This window comes from Olea europaea, chromosome 2 (genome assembly GCF_002742605.1).
Source record: "Olea europaea var. sylvestris chromosome 2, O_europaea_v1, whole genome shotgun sequence".
NCBI lineage: Eukaryota > Viridiplantae > Streptophyta > Magnoliopsida > Lamiales > Oleaceae > Olea > Olea europaea.
The window spans coordinates 29,735,554-29,752,597 of NC_036238.1; the positions used below are offsets into that span (position 1 = coordinate 29,735,554).

The 17,044-nt window shown below is 39.3% G+C and overlaps 1 protein-coding gene across 1 annotated transcript; it reads right to left on the bottom strand.

The window, feature by feature from the left end:
* Positions 1-283: 283 nt before the first annotated feature.
* LOC111370185 (leucine-rich repeat receptor-like tyrosine-protein kinase PXC3) lies at positions 284-4,100 on the bottom strand. Its single transcript, XM_022991880.1, has 2 exons — positions 1,291-4,100; positions 284-1,201 (listed from the first exon to the last, which is right to left on the bottom strand). The coding sequence occupies exons 1-2, from the start codon at positions 3,632-3,634 to the stop codon at positions 876-878; spliced, it is 2,670 nt and encodes an 889-aa protein (XP_022847648.1). The 5' UTR covers positions 3,635-4,100; the 3' UTR covers positions 284-875.
* Between the last annotated feature and the right edge of the window lie 12,944 nt (positions 4,101-17,044).

Here is a 17,044-nt window from a genome sequence, read left to right on the forward strand (position 1 = left end):
AATTTTGACTTTGATGAATCGAAAAAACTCATCCAATTATAAGTAAATTCTTGAGCTTAGACAGACATGTTTATTTTTGAGGTTGGGATTAAGGGTGGAAATATTAATAGGAAATAAAACAGAGACACTCAAAACTGCAATGGCTGTTTGTAAGGTGATTTAGACAACACCGTAACACAATTAAAGAATAAAAACAAGTTAAAATCTAGTCTATTATATTGATCACTGCATGACACCGTCTAATTTTATACCAAACATTACCAATAGTATATGGGAGCACATTTTCATTTTATGTCACTCATTTAAAATCAATGCTGTAGAAGAATCCTTTCCATTCTACAAGAGATGAGGAAAAAGGGCTCTTAGATAACTCGAAGATGCAAGAATCCCGTACTTTTTTTCTAGAGAATCTTCTTTCGGGAAAATTAATACACGTGATCTGCATCAGATGCAGATCGATGGATGGAACCGACTTGTTCATCTGCAGTAACTGCTATGGATTCTGCATGATTTCGATGCCTGAACTTTGGTGGACACTTATAGACAAACATTTCTTGCTAATAAACATAAACAAAGAACTGAAAACTCTGTAGACAAATGGGATGGACTACAAGAAGAAAGGGAAAAAAAAAATCATATCTTCAACAACTGCATTCTTGTTTAAGAAAGTGAATCCCTGTCGAACAGAAGAATTGGTCGTGGGCAAATCTCAAGTTTATGAGACAGAATAAGAGCAACCCCTCAATATTTCATTGGCCTACCACATGACAGTGATACAATTTTTACTCCGATAGGACACTCTTTTTTGCCGTCCTTCTAATTCGTCTAGACAACTAGAGTTGGAAATAAGAGAACCCTGGTGAATTCCACAATATCTAGTTTTGTGTGATTTCTTTAAGCATTTCGACCACCTTTTTCATCATGGGCCGTTTGGCTGGTGTGCTTTCGGTGCAAAGCAGGGCCACCTTTAGAGCTGCAAGCATTTCTTTTCTCCAAGCAAAGGAGACGGTGCTTAGCCTTGCATCAAGAATCTGCTCAGGGGTTTCCCCTCGTGCAGGTGCAGTATGAACCCACCTCACCAAATCTATGCCTTCACCGAATTCCTCATCGACTGGTAGTCTAGTTGTAAGGATCTCGAGCAACACGACTCCATAGCTATAAACATTTCCCGGTGCTGTGACTTGCATTGTATACGCATACTCTGTTGAACAAGTTATACACAAAAAGCATTAGACAGTTTATAATGGAAGGAAAGAACTCATCACAAAGCGTTCCAAATTAAAGGGGTACCTGGAGGAATATATCCAAATGAACCGGCAACAGCACTAATACTTGCCGTCCCTCTGGCTGGGTCGAGGAGCTTTGATATTTCAACTTCACCGACCAAAGGCTTGAGATTGGAATCTAGAAATACATTACTGGATGAGATATCAAGGTGGATAATGGCCACAAGGTGGAGGAATGCTAACCCTTCTGCCACACTGATGGCAATGGCAAGTCTTGATGGCCAGTCGGGTTCGTAATCCAGTTTCTTCGTAGAATCATCAAGAAACTTAGCTAATGTCCCATTTGGAAAGTATTGGTGCAACAAAAGAACAATATCTTCATAGATCACAAACCCCATAGGTCTCATCAGATTGTCATGACACAGTTTACTCAGTTTTTCGAGTTCTCTTATCATCTTGTTTTGATGATGGATTATAGTTTTATCCATCAATTTTAGTTTTTTGACAGACAAAATCATCCCTGAAGGCATGTCCGCTCTGTAGACATTGCTAAACGTTCCGCTGCTGAGCTTGTTTGACTCCTTCATGGTTGCTTTGACAACTGCTTCAAACTCTATAGCCTGCCTGAGGTTTTCAATAAAAACATTTTCTGCTAATATTACTGGCTTATTACTAGTTTCATCAGCAGAAATTCCTTCATCTTTGGCCTCTTTTTCTTTTTTCTCCCTCATCATAAAAAACAAAATGACTACCATCACAGATACAAAAACTGCCAAACCAGAACCAATAACAGCTAATATGATCCTGTACGAGATCTTGCGATGGTAATCGTTATGACCATAAGCATCCAAACTTCCGCATGAAATACTTAATGGTTCACCACATAGCCCTTTGTTTCCAAGGAAGCTCGAACTTGGGCTCTTTTGAAACTGCACAAAGGAAGGTATTGGACCAGTAAAATGATTATTCGAAAAATTAACATCTATCAAACTAAGCATGCCCTTCAGTGTAGCCGGAATATTCCCACTGAACTGATTATTGGAGAAGTCCAAAGAAACCAACTTGTCGAGTCTTCCGAGCTCTTGGGGCAATTGACCATGGAGATTATTCGAGCTTAAATTAAGTGCAATCTGCAAGTTCTTTAAATGGCCAATCTCGGGAGGAATACTTCCTGTCAGATAGTTACTTCCCACTTGTAATTCGAGCAGTTTCGTGCAGTTCCCAATCTCATGAGGTAACTCCCCCCTTATCGAGTTATGACCTAGCAGCAGGTATTGCATTTTAGACATGTTGCAAATGCTCTCCGGTATAGAGCCATTGAATCTGTTATTGCTTAAATCGAGCTTGTTAAGGTTCTTGCCCGTGAGAATTGAAGTAAGAATCTCTCCAAACAAACTATTCCCAGAAACAATCAACTCCTGCAGATTGCTGAGTTCGCCAAACTCAGTTGGGATGGTTCCTGTGAAACCATTTGAGGCTAAATTAAGGAGAGTGAGATTAGAGCATTTTGCAAAGTCGGAGACAATCTCCCCTGAGAGATCATTTTTATTCGCTTCAAAGTACGTTAGGCTACTGATATTCCCAATCTCTTTAGGAATGTTCCCAGTGAACTTGTTGTTCCCAATCCTAATACTCGAAAGGCCTTTACATTTCCCGATTGATTCAGGAATACTGCCGGCCAATAAATTCTGTGTCAAAACCAAAACTTCAAGCTTCTCCATGGCAAAAATGCTCTCAGGAATTGGCCCCTCTAGCCTATTCGAATGAAGGTTCAACAACTCAAGTTCGGAAAGTGCACCTAGCTTATCCGGGATCACACCACTCAAATCGTTTTCGTACGCCGTAAAAACTCTCAGATTAGTCAAATTCCCCACCCACAATGGGATAGAACCGTTCAATCTATTAGTAAATATTTGAAAATCTTGCAAATTCTCTAGACTCTCAAGTTCATCAGGAATCGCTCCAGTTAGCCAATTATTCGAAAGATTCAATGCTCTAACATTTCGGAGTCTATTGAATTCCACAGGTATTGAGCCAACAAATTTATTAAACGACAAATCAATAAATTCAAGCTGAGATAAATTCCCAAAAACTGGTGGGATTATTCCATGGAAATTATTGTTTGAAAGATCAAGCCATTTTAGTCCTTTGAGCTCAGAAATTAGAGTGAGATTACCTTGAAGTCCATGCCCAGAAAGATCAAGCCTCTCCACCATTGAATTGTTCAAGCTGCAAACAATTCCAGGCCAAGAACAGTAATATGAATTATTAATTCCCCACCCAGATAATCTGAACTCATTCCCAATGGCTAATAATGTAATTTCATCATCAAACACCTGAGCAATCACAAGTTGAGACCTCAAGAACAACCCCAAAAGCAAAATATTCAACAAACTCAAAATTGCCATTTTGGGTTGCCTTCAATGAGTTAAAAGAAAGTCTTTAATCCTCTCAAAAAACCCAGAAGAGGAATCAAAAGATTAAATGTTTCCTAAGTTATGCTTAAAAAACCGACATGAAGTTTTCATTTTTCTTGAACTGGGCTTGTTTCAGAGTTCCTGAAATTCGTGAAAATAAATTGTAGTTGAAGAGCAAAGCTCAGAGACAATAAAATCAGACTAAAAAATGGAAATCTTGGTACAAAAAGAAGTGGATTTGAGGAAGAGGAGTTTATGCATTATAGAACCAAGGTTACGAGAAATTCTATATAAGAAATGGAGACTATGAAACAACAACGGTACTATGTTTCGGGTCAGGTGTTTTCTTTTCTGCACTGTCGGAGAGAAAGGGAGTTGTGAGTATAAATGAAAATCCAACTTTAGCATCACGAGAAATTAGCAGTCATGAGTCAATGTAACTGTTGGGGGTCTCAGCTTGCAACTGCTTCTTTGCTGTAGTTTCATTCTCTATGTATACATGCGTTGTGTGTATATGCACATATTGGTCTACTATTTTTCGTGATTTTACTTCTCAGTGAATGGTAGGATTGGACAAATCTCTCGAATCGAACCGATCGAATAGAACTCTAATCGAACCTAATCGAACCGAACCTGAGGATTCTTGTCAAATTAAATACTCGAACGAGTATCTGAATTAAGAATCGACGGGTACGATTCGATTCTCGGTTCTAGACCAAGAATCGAATAAGAACCGAATCTTTCTATTTTTTTTTTATATTGAATAAATCAAATTATTTTAATTTTAATTTTTTCTAAACAAATTAACAATTTCTAAATCCAAATTTTTGGCCCAATAATTTGTTTCATTTCTAATTTTTTAATTTTTGGCCAAATTACCCATTTTATTGTCTCATTTCTTAGTCGAACAAGATCCAACCCATTAAATAACCCTAAACACCTACATTAAAGTATATAACGCTGTCTTGACTCTCGCAGCCTCGCTAACATTCCAAAACTTATACAATCGTCGACCGACGCTGTTACCTCCAATCGAAACTGTGACCTCCGCCAACCAAAATTTTGACCGTAGCGATCATTTAAATAAAGTAGTCTACTAGTCCCTGACATTTCAAAACAATTGAATATGTCATTAGTTGTATTTATATAATGTTGTTATAAATGTCAAAAAGTTTAATTGTAGTACAAAACCGAATGGAACCGAACCGAACCGAACTGAATCGAACCCGAACAGTTCCATAATTTGGCCCAATAATTTGTTTCATTTCTAATTTTTTAATTTTTGGCCAAATTACCCATTTTATTGTCTCATTTCTTAGTCGAACAAGATCCAACCCATTAAATAACCCTAAACACCTACATTAAAGTATATAACGCTGTCTTGACTCTCGCAGCCTCGCTAACATTCCAAAACTTATACAATCGTCGACCGACGCTGTTACCTCCAATCGAAACTGTGACCTCCGCCAACCAAAATTTTGACCGTAGCGATCATTTAAATAAAGTAGTCTACTAGTCCCTGACATTTCAAAACAATTGAATATGTCATTAGTTGTATTTATATAATGTTGTTATAAATGTTAAAAAATTTAATTATAGTATAGAACCGAACTCGAATGGTCCCATAATTATATTTGGACCCGACGTTTCCATTTGCTAAATACCTAAAAATTTTGGTTCGGTTCGGTTCTCTTTTTTATTCTAAAGAGAACCGAACCGAGCCGACCCGCGCCCACCCCTAGTGTATAGGATAGATAGAGGTGCTCGACTTTAAAGCATCTATTTGATCGTGCCGGGGACTGTCAATTTTTTTTCCAATTTATGTCTTTGAACTATTACCATTGAGCCTAACGTCAACCCATTCGTGTTAACCCACGACAAAGCCAACCCATCGTGCAGCTTGAGTCTAAAAAGTCTCACATGTTTTAAGCCGTGTTTTGTATTATTACTCATCCATTTTTTTGCTCATTTTAAATTATAATTGGAATAAATGCACAAATATTATTACGTAGGGGTTCATTATGTATCAAAATTAAGTGAAGACGATGTAATTTTAAAATATTTCAAATTATCAATTTATGAATTCAATATTGAGATTATCATAAATCAAATTTCACATTCAAATGTACATCTTATGGTCAATAATCAAAGAGAAAGAAGACAATAAAAAATTTGATAAGTTCCCGTGAAAGAACACAAACAAAAATTTGATAAGTTTTTGTTAAGGTAATCATCGATTTAGTCTAATCTTATTTTAGCTTTTTGGATGAATTACTTACACCTTCACATAATATTAATTGCAATATTATTTTTCAGTATAGTCTTACAAGCGCTTCAATATAATAATAAGAAAATTCCAACCCTAAACTTTACCTCTCCTACAAAATAATATTAGCAATACTTGCATTTCCTCTCCTCCTTCATTAACAGCGGCGCAACCAGCCTAAAACCTACGAGAAGTGTTTGAGCTTTTTGTCCCACATGGCCAATCCAGTGTAAGATAAATATTCACGTGACTCCTGAGGTTTTTCTCTAACGACCCTTCCTGGTCCTCCTGGATTCATTGTGTTGAAGTATTGCCTCTTCGATACTCATGTACTTTAATTTTTCGTGTCAAGAGTTCAATTATGGTTCTTGTTGGATTTTTGACAATGACGTTCTAAACGAATGATTCTGTGACTCTAAACTACAATTGGTCTTTAATACCTTTTAATTCGTTGTTAAACCTTCCAAGAAAGCTCCTTAGGACATGAAATTAACTGTAGTTTTTGACTTGTTTCCAATGCTATGATGTCAATCACGAATTTTCATTGGACCACTCGTTAAGAGTAAGTATTCTGGGGTATGAATATTCATTTTGTAGAGTGCGTTTAGAAGGTTCTTAAAAAGTTCTTACATGACCTCTATTTATAGACAAATTGAGGTGGTTAGACAAGACACGTACACGTATCATTCATCAAAGGTGGCTCATATAGATCATCCCATATTTGATGGTAAAAATTAGTTATGAATTCAAAGTGTATCACCCCATGTGTTCAACATGTCTTGGTCTATTCAACATGGCTTGATGATTTTTTATTTTGGTGATATTGTTCTGACACAATTTCTATTCGCCTGAGTAGTATTTGAGATGCTCAAATTTTACCGTTTTTTCGTTATATTTTGGAAGATAGACGTCCAAACTAAACCTCAAGCGCCCACAGTGAGAGGTCGAATATGTTTTTAAGAAACTATGTTCACACAGATCTCGGTTTCAAATTTCATTTGATTTTTTTATTACTTGCTCTATTGTAATTTAGATTAACTTGTTCTGCTTCAGAATTATTTAATTTGCTATATTTTGGCTAATATTCGGTAAGCTATTTCAAATTCGGTATTTATGTTCATTGCATATTCGATATCTATGTTTGTAGCATATCCGGTATGTGTAAATCCAGTATGTTTGTTTGTTACATATCTGATACGTGCAAATTCGATATTTCTATTAGTTACAAATTCGATATGTGTCCATCCGATATTTGTTACAGTCACTAAATTTTTTTCCTAACGCCTAGCTCCATGAAATCAGGCCATTAAATTTCTTAATTTTTTAGCATTGGACATATATTCTCTCTCCATTCTTAATGTTTTAGCATTGGACATATGTTATCTCTTCTACGATGATTTTGTCACATTGCATCGATGTATGTTTTAATAAAATCGTCATCATGACGTGGTCACTACAATTCCCTACTCATGTGGATTCGACACAATCTTTTATTATTTTTTTAAGATGTCTCAATGATGATTGTCGTATGTAAATTTAAGCCTTGTTTGATTCCTATTCTTTGAAAAAAATACATTTTTAAATAATATTTTGACATCATTTCAAACACACATTCTTCAATCAAATAATATTATAGTAAATAAATAAAAAAATTCTTATTAAACCACACATTTTCCATCAATACACTCATTCTTATCAAAAGAATGGAGCTCAAACAAGGGCTAAATAAAAATGATTACAAAATAATTCAATTTCTACCAGACAAATATATAAACTTAGAGCCTGTTTGGGGCTCATTATTGGTCCAAAAAAATGAAAAATCTTACCGTTGGAGCACACAAAACCAAGGCATTGTGAGAGAGAAGTCAACAGGTGGGACCCTTCAACGATAAAAATTCTTCTAATAATACAGAAATAATGTGCATCAAACAGCCTTTTATTATAATCACAAGAATAAATCATATTACTTTCCATCCACACTTCTGTAACTTTTGTTGTATGATTGAAGAGTAATGCTCCTCTCCCAGATCTGTAAAAGGTCTGGTAGAGGTCTCCTCTTCCATTTTCTCTCACCTCGGCGGTCCTATGATTAAAAAAATACCCTCCAAAAACCCACCCCCACCTTGAACTGTGAGAGGGGCTGCACTACCAAACCTCTTACAGGTCTGGTAGTATAGCATGGTCCTTGAAGTAATTGTCATTATTATACACTCAAATCCTTCGTATTAGACATATAGAAGGGAAGACAAAGTGGGACCCACATTAATGTGTAGATGGTCTAACGTTATAATACCAACCTTGCTACACTAACAGGGGCCAAGGCAAGCACTGTGACAGGGGCTGAGGTCACAGGGGCCTCCTTGTTTGAGCAGCATAATTCTTATTAGACAAGTAGGGTCAAGCGCAGGTGAAGAAGGTTGGTAGCCACCACGGCACCACCTCATAAAAGGCTGAAAAGACTGGAAAAAGTAAAAGTGGGAGTAAAATAATTGCTTAACATCAAGTTTTAATTCATTGGTGTTCTCTTACACATAATATACTTATTAATCACACGTGTAAGGGATGAGAAGTCATTATATTTGAGAGTGGACTAGTTTGATTCGATTTAATTTTAGGTATCATTGGGAATTACATATAAAATCAAATTGTTTTGTAGCAAGTGATAGAATCGAATAAAATAGAACTAGATTAGAGATTGAGCTGTTATTTCTATATATAATGGAAAAAAGTACACCTTCCTCTAAAATGTTTAGTGATGAATGAAATGAACAATGACTTGGATGATTATTGAGGAGGGATTGTATATGTCATACATAAGTTATGAATAGTGACCATAAAAATGATCATGAATCAATAAAAAATCTCATGAAACGAATGATGACAAGGGCAGGAATCATGGAACTGGGAGGGAAAAAATGGCTCTACATCCTGCAACGTGTCCATTGAATTGATGACACCACTTTGCCTTAATCAAAAGATATAATCATTTCATTAAGCTTTAGTAAATTTTTTTTGGTACCAACTGATTTAGGGGTGGGGAGTAAAATTTCCCTCCATTTATTTTACTTGGGTAGTTTTGTCAGCATATTTCATTGCACAAGATGTTAGATTTATGGATTTTTTATTTTTTTTGGAGACTTAGCAAAGCACCGATCGCTCTTGTAGAAAACATTATTTGTTCCAAATTATTTCCCTCGCAACATTGGAATCCTACTCACTACTTTCAAACTCACCCCAGTGGATTTGGTTGTTGGATATATGGTGCCATAAAACAATCATGATATACTTACATTCTCCTCTACATTAACTTTTATATTCTTTCATATAACAAAATATACACTCTTGATTTCGATCACATCACTGCACAAATTTCTTCTGCATAGAATGATGTCAACCACATTATCAAGGACAGTGTACATATAGCTTAATTGTTTTGATTATTACAACCTTTCACTACGTAAAAAATTCTCCAACCATACATTGAATTTTATAAAACGTGCATGATTTGACGTGACTGCAATATATTTAATTGTTTAAGTCTTTCGGTAGATAGCAAGTTTGATTGCATTAAGTAACTTTTGACATTTTCAATACGCTTTGTTAGTAAAAAAATAGTTTTCAAAATTACTTGTTACATAATAAGTAACTCATAAGTAACTTTTGAGCATTATCAAATATATCTTAAATAACTTACTCATTTTTTTTTTTCACTTTAACGACTAAATATTGTTACTCTTTAAATCTAACTTATCTACTCGTGAGTAAATTTCTAGGCTTGGCCAAACACGCTCCGTCGAGTCGTTATTTTCTTTGATTGTATTTATTGAAATATTAAATTCTTGATGTTGTGGAATTCAAGTTAGAGCATCTTCAACACGACAATGTGAATTGTAATACATGTGGCAAGCGAAATGGAAATGGAAATAAGAGTTTTGCCAATGAGGTGCGAATTGTACTAATTGTTAACAACATGTACATATGAAGGGATGTAGAGTAAGAGTGAAGATAAATTATAAAAAAATGGGCGCATCATCTAATGACGATAAATTATATAAAAAAAAAAAAAAAATTAAGTGGAGGATATCAGCATGTCTTACATAGGTGGATAGTGGGCTTGCCGTGTTTTTCACATTTTTCCTTGTCATGCAAACATTTCGGGGGTGAATTGATACACTTTTTGATGAAATTCCCGGTTCTTTGAAGATTTCCTTATTGACTAATTATAGGACTAGAATAGGGATGTCAACGAGCCGAACCCGTTCGTGAGCCGAAACTTAAGGTCCAAGTAAAATGAGTGAGCTTTTAAAAGCTCGATCAAAAAAATTAGGCTCGACCCTAGCTTTTAGCTCGGGCCTTTCCGAGTCGAGCAAACTCAATTTCAATTTTGGTTTTTGGTATTTTTTTTATGTTAAATGAAGGGTTGCCTTTTTTCTTTTTTAAGGCAGCCTCTTGTCACGGATCTAGTTTCGTTACACCCGAACAACTAGAACCGTACGGCCTTAACGCTTGACAACTCCCGCACCTCACGAGAAAATGTTAAGTCAGCCTTTTCACGCTCACAAATAATTTAACCAAGGAGGCTAAATTATACCCACGTTGAGAAGAGAATTTTGAAGTAAAGGATATATGAAAAACAAGTAAGGTCGGGAAACTTTCTTTGTATAAATGAAAGAGGAAACTTTACAATCTTTCTAAGGAATAAATTCACTCAACTCTACATGATTTACAAATGAGACTTCTACCTCTATTTTTAGGCAAAACTTAAACCTCCTTAAGATCAAGTGGCCTTACTTTACAACCTATGCTTAGTTGTTTACAACTCGTTCTTAGTTGTCATCAAATGGATAAGTTTACAACTTTCCTTGCAAGTTGTCGCCAACTCGATCTTAGCTTGCATAGAAGATATTTATTCTTGCCAACTCGTGCTTAGCTTGCACTTTGATAATATCTTCATCAACTCGCGCTTAACTTGTATCTTTGATAATATCTTGCAAGTGGCACAAGTGGACAAGTTGTGCAAGTTGCCTACTTGCACCCCAAAATATCCTGCTGCAGGTTCATGTATTTTTCCTCCAAAATGGCGGGGTCGGGATCTAGAAAAACCTCATGAAAGTCCCGAAAAGTTGCACCATTTTAGGCAGCCTGCATTCTGCCCATTCCATCCTATTGCAGCGTGCGGTTCACGCTATTTTACGGCCGCTACCGGGATGGATCGAACGCGACCACGTGAGGCGTAAGTCACTCCCCCACCGAATTTGGCGACGCCCTCGTCGCCATGTAGTTCTGAAGCTTGGACTCAAATTGCCATAGATCTCCCTCATTTTCCCAAGTAGCTTCGGACTCGGGCAATCCCTTCCATTTGATTAGGTATTGAGTGCAAGGTGGAACACCTCTCCGTCTCACCACTCGATCCGCCAAAATGGATTCAACATCTCTCTCAAAAGATTTTGTGACGATGGGAGGCGCTCTTTTTGATTTATTTCTCCCTAGATCCTCCAAGTCCGGCCTATATGGTTTCAACATGCTGACATGAAAGACTGGGTGGATCTTTAAAGTGCTTGGAAGATCGAGCCGATAGGAAACTCTTCCAACCTTTGCTAGAATGGGGAATGGACCTTCATATTTCCTAACCAAGCGCTTATGAACTTTGCGGTAGGCTTTGAATTGTTGAGGCAACACTTTCACAAGTACTTGATCTCCAATGTTGAATTCCAATGGTCTTCGTCTCACATCGGCCCATTTCTTCATTCGCTTCCGTGCTTTCTCCAAGCAAGATCTTGCTAAGTCCACCTGATCTCCCCATGACTTAGCCATTTTGATTGCTCCAGGACTTCGGTTAGAATCACCAACCATAGATAATGTATGGGGCGTTGTAGGTTGTCGCCCTGTTGCAAGCTCAAATGGACTATGTCCCGTGGATTCACTTTTCTGCAAGTTGTAGGAAAATTGGGCTATGTCCATCAACTTTGCCCAATCCCGTTGGTTAGCACTAACGAAGTGCCGAAGATAACACTCCAACAATGCATTCACCCGTTCCGTTTGTCCATCCGTCTGCGGGTGGAAACTACTTGAAAAGTGCAAATCCGATCCAAGGAGTTCCACAATTTCCCCATGAAGCGGGGATCCCGATCACTTACAATATGCTTCGGCAACCCCCAATACTTCACAACATTTTTGAAGAATAACCTTGCCGTCTCCTCCGCAGTGCAATCCTTAGGGGCTGGAATGAAAGTAGCATACTTGGAGAACCGATCAACAACAACAATTATTGATCCGAACCCTTCAGACTTTGGCAAGGCACTAATGAAATTCATGGTGACCACGTCCCATGGTTGATCCAGAACAGGAAGAGGATCAAGAAGTCCCGCCGGTAATTTATTCTCCACTTTGTCTTGTTGGCACACAAGACATGTCCGGACATATGTCTCAACTTGATCCCTCATTTGTGGCCAATAATATGCTTGTTCAATCAAAGCAATTGTCCGATCAATCCCGGGATGTCCAGCCCACTTGGTGTCATGACATTCTCGAATCACGTCACGCCGCAAATTTCTCCACTTAGGCACAAATACCCGTTGCCCAGTGGTGTATAGCAACCCGTTTTCAATCCAAAATCGCCTTGTTTTTCCTTCTCGAGTGGCTTGCATCAATGTTTTCGCCATGGGGTCATGCTCCAATCCTTGTTTAATTTCCTCTAACAAGGTACCCGTGGCTTGACTAATTGCCGCAAGTTCCGCCTTCCGGCTAAGTGCATCCGCCACTACATTCACCTTCCCGGGTTTGTATTCCATCACATAATCAAACTCCGCTAAGAAATCTTGCCATCTAGCTTGCTTTGGGCTCAATTTCTTTTGTGTTTGGAAGTAACTTGTAGCCTCGTTGTCCGTCTTGATCATAAAACGGGAACCCAAAAGATAATGATGCCATACCCGTAGGCAATGCACAATGACCGTCATTTCTTTTTCTTGCACCGTGTAACGCCGCTCTGTGTCATTCAACTTGCGGCTCTCGAAGGCAATAGGATGACCTTCTTGCATGAGCACACCTCCAATAGAAAAATCCGATGCGTCAGTTTGAACTTCAAAACTTTTGTTGAAATTCGGTAAGGCCAACACCGGCTCCGACATGACCGCCGCCTTTAAATCATCAAAGGCTCTTTGGCATTTCACGGTCCACTCCCATCCTTGAGACTTCTTGAGCAAGTCCGTCAATGGGGCAGCTCTAGAGGAGTAGCCTTTAATGAAACGCCGATAGTAATTCACCAATCTAAGGAAAGACCGCAATTCTGTCACCTTAGTAGGTGGCTCCCACTCATTGATTGCTTTAACTTTGGCTCCGTCCATTTTCAAGTTACCATGCCCGATGATATGTCCCAAGAAATGCACCTCTTCTTTGGCAAATGAACATTTCTCCTTCTTGATGTATAATTCATTTTCCCGCAACACTTGGAAGATAATTTTCAAGTGCTCTACATGTTCCTCCAACCTGTTACTATAGATGACAATATCATCAAGATAAACCACCACGAACTTATCCAAGTATGGATAAAATATCTTGTTCATCAAGGTGCAAAAGGTGGCCGGGGCATTTGTCAAACCGAACGGCATGACAAGCCATTCATAGGAACCATACCGAGTAATACAAGTAGTTTTAGGCTCATCTCCTTCTGCAATCCGAACTTGATAGTAGCCATTTTGCAAATCAACCTTGGTGTAGAATTTAGCGCTACCAAGCCGATCAAATAAGTCTACAATCAATGGAATTGGATATTTGTTTTTCACCGTCACCTTGTTTAGTGCCCGGTAATCAACACACATCCTTAATGTCCCATCCAGCTTCTTTTGGAATAACACCGGGGCGCCATAGGGAGCTTTAGATGGTCTAATCCTTCCTGTCTCCACAAGCTCCGTAAGTTGTTTTCGAAGTTCCTCTAACTCCGGAGGTGCCATGCGATAAGGTGCCATGGCCGGGGGCTTGGCACCAAGCTCCAACTCAATGCGATGGTCTACTTCCCTCCTAGGCAGAAGTTTCTTTGGCAACTCCTTAGGCATCACGTCCTTATTTTCCTCAAGGACCTTGGCAATAACAGTTGGCAAGTCATCATTATTTGTGGTGACTTCGGTTGCAACCGACAATTGAGCAATGAATGTCGGCTCACCCTTCTTCCATCCTTTCGCTAATTGCATAGCCGAAAGTTGTCGTGTTTCCATCCCCATGGAAACGGTAGGAACCATGCATGAAGATCCCTTCTCCAAGATGCACATCGAACCAAAGGAAGGCATAGGAATAGCATTAACCTTCCTTAAGAAATCCAAGCCCAATACTAGCTTGAAATCATCCATCGGGGCCACAGATATATCAACAGGTCCATGCCACGAACCCAACCGTAGTCTCGCTCCTCGAACTACGCCTGCTAATGGCTTTGCAATTGCATTCACTGTTTTCATCAATCCACCTCCATGGTGAATGTTCAATCCAAGCCTCCGGGCTTCATCCTCCGTGATGAAATTGTGTGTGGCTCCGGTATCAACTAATGCCCGTGTTTGCCGTCCATTGATTTCGGCAAGTACGAACATCAATCCTTTTTCTCCGTTCGCCCCCGGAACAGTTTTGGCATTCAAGGCATTGAAAAGTTGCAATGAACCCATGTGACTTGCACCCTCCTCAATGCCATGAGAAGCCTCCTGTTGAGTCTCCGTAATAGAGGCCAAGGATCCAAGTTTAGGGCAATCCCGCATGAGATGTGGCCCTTTGCAAATGAAGCAACTACGAGGAGCAAAATTACCCCTCTTTTTATCATCATACTCCTTCCGCCAAGTAGTAGGCTTGTTGCCACCGGGTTTGTAATCAACTTTGGGATTTGGCCTCCAATTTGGCTTACTCGGTTGCTTATCTTTTCGTATATCACCTCCGCCTCTGCCAAAATTCTCTCTTGTTGGTCTGAAAGTCCTTGCTTGCGACTCCGTACTCCTTTGGAACTCCGTCAAAGATTCGGCAACCGCAATTGCCTCATCTACATTTTTGACTCCGCGACGTTGTAATTCTTGCCGCACCCATGTTGTACATCCATCCATGAAATAGAATAGCAAGACATCCTCCGCATACTAGGGATTTGAAGCATGAGGGTCGTGAACTCTTTGACATAGTCACGAATGGTCCCTTTTTGTTTCAATTCCCTTAGTTTCTTGCGGGCTTCATATACAACGTTCTCCGGGTAGAATTGCCTTTCTAGCTCCCTTTTGAACTCGTCCCAAGTATCAATCCTACTAGCTCCGTGTTCAATATCGGCGTGCTTACGACGCCACCAAAGAGATGAGATGTCGGTAAGATACATAGAAGCGGTCCGGACTTTCATGGTTTCATCAACAAAATTTACGCCTTCAAAATAAACTTCCATTTGCCATTGGAAGTTTTCCACGTCTTTGGCATCCCGTCGCCCATTATAATGTTTAGGCTTCGGGTATTCAATCCTCGAGGCAACAATAGTTGAAGCGGCACCTCCGCTAGTACCGGCAGTGGAGTGCTTGTATTGTTCAAGCTCTTTGCTCATTCTTTCCATCATTACAGCCAATTGGTTAACTTGGCCCTGCATAGCGGTAACGGCATCCAAGACTTTGGTTTGGAGATGACCAAAATCATCTGTCACCGCGGCTTGTCCGGCTACCACGGCACGAACATCATCTCTCATCGTTTGGACATCATTTTCCAACGATGTTTGCGTGTCCATCACCTCTTGGACATTGACTTTTAGAGTTTCTAGCTTTCCGATGGCGTGTCCCTCCAACGCCTCGAAGGAGCTTTCAAGAGATTCGACCCGATCACCCATATTTGAGATGATTTGGTCAAGTTTACCCTCCATGTTGGTGGCCTCCCTCACCTTACTTTTACCTCGAGTTTTCCTTACTTCAGTTTGGGCAGCACCTCGACCCCTCTCCTCAATCTCAATATCAACAGTTTCTTGAGATTCCGTCATTATAACGGCCTACAAACGAGGCTCTGATACCACTTGTCACGGACCTAGTTTCGTTACACCCGAACAACTAGAACCGTGCGGCCTTAACGCTTGACAACTCCCGCACCTACGAGAAAACGTTAAGTCAGCCTTTTCACGCTCACAAATAATTTAACCAAGGAGGCTAAATTATACCCACGTTGAGAAGAGAATTTTGAAGTAAAGGATATATGAAAAACAAGTAAGGTCGGGAAACTTTCTTTGTATAAATGAAAGAGGAAACTTTACAATCTTTCTAAGGAATAAATTCACTCAACTCTACATGATTTACAAATGAGACTTCTACCTCTATTTTTAGGCAAAACTTAAACCTCCTTAAGATCAAGTGGCCTTACTTTACAACCTATGCTTAGTTGTTTACAACTCGTTCTTAGTTGTCATCAAATGGATAAGTTTACAACTTTCCTTGCAAGTTGTCACCAACTCGATCTTAGCTTGCATAGAAGATATTTATTCTTGCCAACTCGTGCTTAGCTTGCACTTTGATAATATCTTCGTCAACTCGCGCTTAGCTTGTATCTTTGATAATATCTTGCAAGTGGCACAAGTGGACAAGTTGTGCAAGTTGCCTACTTGCACCCCAAAATATCCCGCTGCAAGTTCATGTATTTTTCCTCCAAAATGGCGGGGTCGGGACCTAGAAAAACCTCATGAAAGTCCCGAAAAGTTGCACCATTTTAGGCAGCCTGCATTCTGCCCATTCCATCCTATTGCAGCGTGCGGTTCACGCTATTTTACGGCCGCTACCGAGATGGATCGAACGCGACCACGTGGGGCATAAGTCACCTCTGCTGCCTTGTTTATAGCAACACGTTGCCTTTTAAATTTTATATATATATATATATATATATATATATATATATGAAATATAGGCTCGCGATCCCAAGTTTGCGAGCCACACAGGCTTACTCGGGCTTTGCCCGGCACCCCAAAATGGGGCTCAACCCGAGCTGGCTCGGGTGTTTTTTGAGCCGAGCCTCGGACGGTCCGAACCGACGAGCTCGATTGTCATTCCTAGACTAGAGACATAATTAATATACTCATAATGATGTGTTATTGATGGTAGGTCAAGGGAGGTAGGTAAACCTACCCCTAATCCCAATCGGGCGGATCTTTACCCGGA